Here is an 8681-nt window from a genome sequence, read left to right on the forward strand (position 1 = left end):
TTGGGGCATCCTTCCGGTGCTCCTAGTCAGGTGAAGAACTAGCCATACGTCGATGTGCTAAAATTCACCTTAATAAAGGAATGAAAAAAAAACTACAGTGTGAAAAGCTTGCATAAAATTTAAATGATTTGCATCACCATATATCAGAGGCGCGTCCACGTTCGGAATCATGGGTAGGACCTGGGAGGGAGAAACCAATACAAAATTTATGTGCGTCATAGTGAGCCGGGATTCCTCTGTCACGAACTGTCACTGTGAGCCCAGATCTCAAACATTGGACTGTCATCAAAAGTGACAAAAATCGAATGAAAATCAATTCATGCACATAATGCAAGTAATGTCGCGTGAGTACCTTTCAATCTGATTGAATATATACCGTGTACGCACCTAACTTTGCGCAGTTAAGAAATTCTAATCTTATTTTCTCTACAAAAAATGCCAAAATATGTTTTTAAGTATTTAAATCGTTGTCAACGATTGGCCTTTAACCCTTTAGTAAGGAGCATAGTTAAAAAAGAATAATAGTGAATTATAAAAATTGAATGAAATGTAAAAGGTGATTCAATACCGTGTGCCTAACATTGCGCATAAAATCTAGATTGTGCCAAACTTTGCGCATGATGTTCCTAACATTGCGCATGGTTTAAAATTCTCGTTTGTTCTAAATAATTTCAGTTTCTATTTTACTTATAATTTTCGCTCAAACAGGAGTTGCTTTGTAGTCCATTTTGCTGCAAATAATAAAAAAAAAACTTTAGTTGAGGCACGTTAAAAGGAACATGCTTTACGTTCTTTATTTGATTTGATATTTTCAAAATTACAATCAAGTTCGCAGTTCATAAACGTGGCTTTTGTGTCTTAGTTTTCGGACGTTGTTTTACATTACTAGTTTTCTTCTTCCTTTTTGTTTCTCTGGCAGCTTTCTTTTCTTGGCGTTTCTGTTCTTCGTTTTCCTTATTCTGTTCCATCTCTTTGTACCATTCTCGGAACTCCTCGCTCGTAGCCACTGCAGGTGGTCGTGGACGATTTGACTTCGCACGCTTTGGTGATTTTCTTGAAACCGTTGGTATGGTGAATGCTTTCTCAAGAAAATCCTCTCGGCTGTTCATGTCTTCAGCCGGACGTGATGACTTTGACGAGCTTGCAGAAATAGTAGGCTCTAACGGAAGTTCAAGCGAGTTTTCATCAAGAGATTTTTCATTCACAATGCTGTCCAATAGTGCTGCAAAACTTCGGTTGTCTGCAGTGCGCTCATCTATAATATAATTAAAATGAATCATTTGAATGAGTGCATTATAAAAAATATTACCTTCAAGGGAAGCTTCGTCGAATCCTTGGAAAGCATCAACTAGTTCGGAAGATGTTTCGTTGGACGAACGGAATACATGATTTTTCTTGATTTGCTGCCATACGTAAAATAAGTTCGTATCCTCCGCTGGTCCTGGCCACACGGCAGCAGCTTGATGTTCCATAAACAACTTCAGCTGACCAACTTTGAGATAGTCCTCAAGAGACGAAAGTAATGCGACCTGCGCATCCTCGGGGTCACTGGAATTGTCTGTGCCATTACTTGCCGCTTCAGGATCTGCGTTGTGGACCTCCGGAAGCATCGCGTAATTTACGGCGTTCGGGTCCCAAGGCACGAGACCACATTTTCGAAAACCATTCGTTAATGTGTTCTTCAAATTTTCCATGTCATCGACAGCTTTCTTAAGCAGCGGTGTGAATTCGTGCTTGGCGATTGATTCTCCCGCATGATGAGTCCTCCATTCTATCAGCCTTTTGTTCCAACGAGCTTTGAGAGGTCTGAAAAATGCCACATCCAGAGGCTGAAGGATGTGGGTTGCATTCGGGAAGAGACAAATCAACTCAATTCCGTTTTCTCTACAAAACTCTGTGGTTTGATAAGAGACGTGCGATGTGTGACCATCTACATATACAATTACCGGAAGGGTAATTTTCATCTTGAGAAGCCAAGGGTGAAAAATATTCTTCAGATAATAGTAAAACGTCTCCTGGTTCATCCATCCCGATTGGGTCTTTCCCACTGCCCAGCCAGAGGGAGCATGTCTGGCTATTTCAGCTGGCATTCGCTGTTTGTAGGGAAACAGAACAAGAGGAGTCGCCAAACTTCCAGCCGCGTTAGCCGCAAATAAAGTGGTATATGCTTCTTTCTCCGAATTTGCGCAGTTCGTGTGTACGTATTTGGCTCCGGTTTTCGCAAAAACTTCTTCTCTGGTTGGAACCAGACGGATGGCTGATTCGTCCATATTGAACACACGGACGGGATCAGCAGCGACATGGTTAAGTTTGCTCGTGTCAAAGTATGATTGAATGTGATCAAACCACACTCGAATTTTCGTTTCCGTTACAGTTGCCCGTTGCTTCGACAGCGCACTAGGAATTCGACGAGATATGTTGGGATGCCGTCTGAGGAACAATTTAAGCCACTTTCTACCGGGAATTCCATCGTTGAACGGGCTTTTTCTGTCGGACAATTTGAACAAATATGCGACGGAAGTTTTTAGCCGTTGTCCATCAACCGGGAAGCCAACCTTCGCGCTATCAATGATCCAGCTTACAATAAAAGTCTCCTCTTCCTTTGTCAACACAGTCGGCCTTCCGGGATTTTTCGATGCACGCTTTGCCCTCAGCTTCATACGAACTGTACTTTCTGGAACATTACATTGAGCCGCTGCCCTACGGATTGGGTAACCGTTTCTGGCAAGATCGACAGCTTTCGCCACCTGCGTTGACGAATAAACCATGTACTTACGAGCCATTTCGAGTTGCTAGAAGTGCGCAAAAAATTAGAACACAATGTAAAATATGGTTCCCAACATTGCGCATCACTTTTTTCTAATTTAAATGCAAAATATAACCTGAAAAAACAATGTAATACAAATAATATTACCTTCCTTGCTATTACACCGCAGAAATTTTCATCACAACACAGTTTTATCACGAAAATTATTGATTTTTGACAGAGGCACTCCTTAGCGCTTGTACTAAGACAATGAAAAAGTTGACGTTTGTCTCTGTGACGATAGGGTTTTTTATTTATTTATTATCATCAAAGAGGTTTCCATAGTAAACAAATGCACGTCAAGTCCTTATTACACATAAACAATTGTTTTGCTGCGTTTCAAATGTTTGAAAAATCAATATTTTATTGGATTTTTTGAAAAAATCAGGACATTGCGCAAAGTTAGGAGCTGCGCAAAGTTAGGTGCGTACACGGTAGCATTGAAAAACGCATCGTTTTACTTTTTCCAATGAAAATGAATATTTAGTGCATAGAAAACTGTGGCCCTTTTTCCATGTTTGTCAGGAAAGATCGGAAGTACACAACAAAAGAAAACTAGATTTTTCTCAAGCCTGCCTTGATTGTTGTTGGAAAGCTGGAGTTATCTTGCAGTTCAAACAAACTTTGTTCTATATTTCGTGCGTAGTATCTGTGCCTCCCTCTTAGGGTAGGACAAACCTTGTCAAATATTTTGTACACGATGAAGCTAAGAAAAGTTTTAACCCTATGGAATCTTTGGTTGGAAATAGGGGCCAAAACGCAAAGAAGTGTAAGTGACATTATGGTTGGTTTTTCGTTGAGAATACTAACAAAAATCTACTACTTGTTTTTAATTATGAATCGTGGTTTACGGCTAACCAGCCGAGTGAAAGTTTAACAACTACCGAAAAGCTAAACATTACATATACTTTGCAATTGGATTAAATGGACAAATTGATGTGGAGTTTTGCGAAAAAGTTACACGTCTTCTCAGTGAGAATCGAACTCACGACTCCCTGATCTCTAGTTAGGGCGCGTTACCCCTACGCCATGAGAGGACTCATGGACGCAGAAGTTAACCTGAATTCGATTTCAGCTCAATAATCACGTGGTCCTTTTTCGCAAAGTGCACCTCTTTCGGAAGAATTAGATGCCCATCCAAACACAACGCTTTTTTATTTATATCCAATGCCTAGCCCGAGAGCGCATTATTTTTTAGGTAATGAAATAGCACACAACACTAGCCTAGCTGAGGTTTCAATTGTGTGGGGTATGGGTCGCAAAACTTCACATCAATTTGTCCATTTAATCCAATTGCAAAGTATATGTAATGTTTAGCTTTTCTGTAGTTGTTCAAATTCCACTCGGCTGGTTAGCCGTAAACCACGATTCATAAATAAAAACAAGTATTTATCGAGCAACGGACTCATGTTTCGTAACCGGTCGTTTGAGAACGTCGCAGGTGCTAATATCGGGGGTAGACATAATTGGGGGCTGACAAAATCGGGTCATTTGTACTCGTTTTACTGTAGTTTCCTTTCACATATTACTCCGAATATGTCTTTAGGGGTTTGATAGTAATTTTTCACGAACTTTCTAAGTAATTCTTTCTAGAATTTCGTTTTATATTCTTCTTCTTCTTTCTGGCGTTACGTCCCTACTGGGACAGAGCCTGCTTCTCAGCTTAGTATTCTTATGAGCATTCTTACAGTTATTAACTGAGAGCTTACTATGCCGGTGACCATTTTTGCATGCGTATATCGTGTGGCAGGTACGAAGATACTCTATGCCCTGGGAAGTCGAGAAAATTTCCAACCCGAAAAGATCCTCGACTGGTGGGATTCGAACCCACGACCCTCAGCTTGGTCTTGCTAAATAGCTGCGCGTTTACCGCTACGGCTATCTGAGCCCGTTTTATATACCTTTGAGAACTAAACATGGATTTTTTCCAAGCCACAGAAATTACTACAGAGGTCCCATCAGGAATCCACCCAAAGATCGTTTCACAAAACTTTTGAAGGAAGTCCCCAGTTCTCCAGATATTTGTCAATTGATTTTCCTTTGTTAATAACAAAAATAAAATTCCCGTACTTCAAGAATAAAAAAAATCCTTTAATAATTCTTCCAAATTGTTTGATACATTTCTCAAGGCGTCCTCAAAAAATTGTTACAGTTATTCATCCAGGGAAATTTATCAAAGTTTTTTATAGAAAATTTTGAAAAAAATCCTGAGATCCTTTGATAAAATTTTAAGAGATTTACTCCTGGATTATAGTTGTAATTCTTCCTAGGATTCTCTTAATAAATTGCTAAAATAAGGCCGATATAAATTTGACTTTGACTTTCAAAATTTTCGGGCCCAGTTTGGTATTTTGAGGGGGCAGTTGAAAAAATATTTATCAAAATCTGTAGGTTTCCACAAAATTTCTTAACAAATCCGATGAGTTTTGATATTTTATAAATTTTACTGTTATTTTTTCATTATCCCTCCCTCTCAACCGTCCGAATGTCGATGGGTCCAAAAGCCAATAAAATATGTGTGTCGGCCTTACTGAAAAAACGACATTCAAATTTCGTTATTGGAGAAACTTCTTGAAGAAAATCGGACAGATTTTTTTTTAGAAATTTATCTAATGAAAAATTGGTGGTGGTTGGTCCCTAGTGATAAATCCTACCTCCGTTCTGGTCACGATCTTCAGGTTATCGTGATTCGTCAACATTCTTATTGATAAAGTGGGGGGACAGGCTTGAAATGGGGTTTGAAAGAAAAGAATGTCAGAACAGGTATCCACCGGCGACGCCAAACGGACCAACGTAATGTGGTGTAATCTGGGATTTGTGGATTGAATACTGATATTTTTTGCCAAGCATCAATATGGGTGACTTCCGAGGATAGCGAAACGTAAGAGGGGTTATGACAAGGTTGTGGGTAAATCCATCACATTGGGGTTGTGACTCTGTGTCTTGTCAGGAATAGGGTCTGATTGGTATTGTAGTATGCAATAGAGTTCGGAATTGATAGACAGACTTTGAGGAAAGAAGTTTTGAACGTAAGGCAGCAGCACCTTGGATCTTGGAGGGCGTTGGTCTGGAGAGTTGGGCAGCTGGGTTACATTACGTAGAAAGTGGAATCTGTTTTGCTTCGCATAAATTATGGGAAGTATTTGAAAATGGTTTCTTGTTCAGATTGTGTAACGCTAGAAAGAATCTTTAGCTCGGCGTTATATTAGGAGGTTATTATAGTGCAGGGTCGAAGAGAGGATGAATATTTGATCACTTAAACTTTACGCTGCAAGATATTCGTAGTCGTTTTTCGTTTTTTTTTCTGATGTACAGGTATAAACAGGTTTATTTAGCCTAAATAATGAACAAATCATACGCGTAGAGCCTACGGGTCATGAAGTTAGGATTGAAATCAAAATAATATTGCGCATTTCTTTCACACCACAGGATTATCGCAGAAGTTTTTACATGTGCGGAGGTGCCGGTAGAGGTGCGCGATTGCGTCGAGTCGGGTCGGTGTTTTCAGCGGACTCATATTTCGCAAATCGAAGAAATAGGAATACTTTGTGTTAGGGAAAGTGGAGAAGAATAAATTATGATTTATTAGAATTTTCTAATAGAGGCAGAGTTCACATGTTACTTAGGTATTTGAAAGCAAATGAGAACCACATTAAATAATAGATAAACACTAATGCTCATATTTTTATATTTTTATATTTTTCATTTCATCACGGTCCTCATTGCCCGAGCGGAGTCGACAAAACTCGAGGTGGATAGAATCGACGGAACTACGATACGGAAAAGAAACAGATGAGAAACTATCGATACATTTATTCAACTATAAAAATCACGTTTTAACGTAATAACTTTATTTCTTTCTTCTCGTTCCAGCAATCCAACAGCCAAACCATTTCTACTATCTTTTCATTTCCTCTTCGTTACATTTATAGTCCCTCTGGTACTGAATCGAATGGCGCATTCCGCTTTTATTAGCGCTGTCTTTGCTGTACGTTCAGCATGGTGTCGGAGGTGGTGTGCTCTGTAGAACATCTGATGTGCTACACGGCACGCCACTTCCGACATTTTGTTTGGTGTGCGGGATGGGCAGTGCTGGTGATGAGGTGGAGGGCGCTATTCGGTTTAGTGGCAGAGGGACTATATCTATTTAATGTATCTGAAACTTGTGGGACCGCTTTAATTCCGGCGCCTGCTTGTGGAAGAACCCGGTGTGCTAAACGGTATAGGACATGTTAACGGGGGAGACTTGGTAGGTCCTCACCCAGCCCGTGTCTAGATTGGCGGATAATTGTCTGCCAGGGTGTGGATTGAGCAATTACAATTACAATTACATTTATCTAATGAAAAATTGAAAAATCCAATGTGTTTGGAAATTTCATTTATTTTTATTTTCTAAAGAAATATTGCTGTGGTAATAATATTTTAAATAAAATGTTGGAGAAAAACCGAGAGAAATTTCTGAAGGAACTTAATATCGAATCCCGGAGAAATTCTTGTGAAATTTCATCGAATAATGTGACGAATTTTTGAGCAATTTCTAAGAGTCATCGTGGATGAATATATGAAATAATGCTTATGAAAATGCTTGGAATAAATGACAAATTCGGTGCAAGAATCATTGTAGGGTTTCTTTAAAAATTGTCTCCTTTTTTATGGCTGTATCGGTCATGCGACTCAAAGGTAAAGGGAGTCTATAGAAGCAAATGATGGAAACGAATAGGTGCATAGGCGTCGCAAGGGAGCGACACGATTGAAATTTAATTAGGTGGTGAAAATTGAGCAAGCCATTTTAAAGTCAGTAAGCATCGAGGCGTCAACACAGGCAAAATACAGGAGGCTTCAATGTGCTCTTATACTGACGGCAATCAACCGAACGGTTCTATCGGTTAATACAAAAAAGTACATTTCACGGCATGTGGTACTGTTGTTGGGCAAAGGAAGGAATGTTAGTGTGATATCCATCATTATTAGAGACATACCTTGTATTTCCATGATCATCACCGGGAAAACGTCTGTCAGTATGTTAGTCCATGGCCATGGGTCAAAATGGCCTTTGAAGAAAACGTAGACATTGTGCTTCTAGTGTTGAACCATTGAAAGGGTTTTTTTAGTGTTTCGAAAATGAAAGTTAAGGTACAATATTGGACTACACATTTGCAACTTTTTAGATTTTCTATACAAACTTTGGAGAACTTTTGATAAAATAAAGAAATAGCTTAATAGTTCCATTCTTCTTCTTTCTGGAGTTACGTCCCAACTGGGACAAAGCCTGCTTCTCAGATTAGTGTTCTTATGAGCACTTCCACAGTTATTAACTGAGAGCTTTCTTTGCCGATTGACCATTTTTGCATGTGTATATCGTGTGGCAGGTACGAAGATACTTCTATGCCCTGGGAATCGAGAAAATTTCCTTTACGAAAAGATCCTCGACCAGTGGGATTCGAACCCACGACCCTCAGCATGGTCATGCTGAATAGCTGCGCGTTTACCGCTACGGCTATCTGGGCCCCCCAATAGTTCCATTAACAAAGTTATACATTTAGACGAGATGGGCAAGTTTGAAGAAGACATTTTTTGTGTAAGTCTTTTGTATATCGAGAAAAATCGTTTATAATGTTTCGTCAAAACTTCCACTTTGGTCTAATTATTATCACTTTTGAATTCGCGGATGGATGTGTAAATTCAACTTAAGGGGACATGGGGCAAGAGTGCTACCTCCAATTTCACAAAAATGCTTATTATTTCGAATTATTGATGCGAATTAACAATTTATCCTTCAAAACATTGACTAATTTGCATTGCGGCAACGGTAATGGTGATGACTCATTTTTTTTCGGAACACAGCTTTTCGGATAAGACACATTTTATATTAGCA

At 39.3% G+C, this 8681-nt stretch overlaps 1 protein-coding gene across 1 annotated transcript; it reads right to left on the reverse strand.

Annotated features, from left to right (window-relative positions):
- Positions 1-375: 375 nt before the first annotated feature.
- Positions 376-1687, reverse strand: LOC110674866. Its single transcript, XM_021839390.1, has 2 exons — positions 1310-1687; positions 376-1255 (listed from the first exon to the last, which is right to left on the reverse strand). Exons 1-2 carry the CDS (start codon positions 1608-1610, stop codon positions 837-839), a joined length of 720 nt encoding a protein of 239 aa, XP_021695082.1. The 5' UTR covers positions 1611-1687; the 3' UTR covers positions 376-836.
- Between the last annotated feature and the right edge of the window lie 6994 nt (positions 1688-8681).

This window comes from Aedes aegypti, chromosome 1 (assembly GCF_002204515.2).
Source record: "Aedes aegypti strain LVP_AGWG chromosome 1, AaegL5.0 Primary Assembly, whole genome shotgun sequence".
Classification (NCBI taxonomy): Eukaryota; Metazoa; Arthropoda; class Insecta; order Diptera; family Culicidae; genus Aedes; species Aedes aegypti.

Coding starts and splice junctions, on each gene's coding strand:
- LOC110674866 (XM_021839390.1), bottom strand. CDS start 1,610: ATGCTTCCGGAGGTCCACAACGCAGATCCTGAAGCGGCAAGTAATGGC. Junction 1,256..1,309: donor CGACGAAGCTTCCCTTGAAG/GTAATATTTTTT, acceptor ATTATATTATAG/ATGAGCGCACTGCAGACAAC.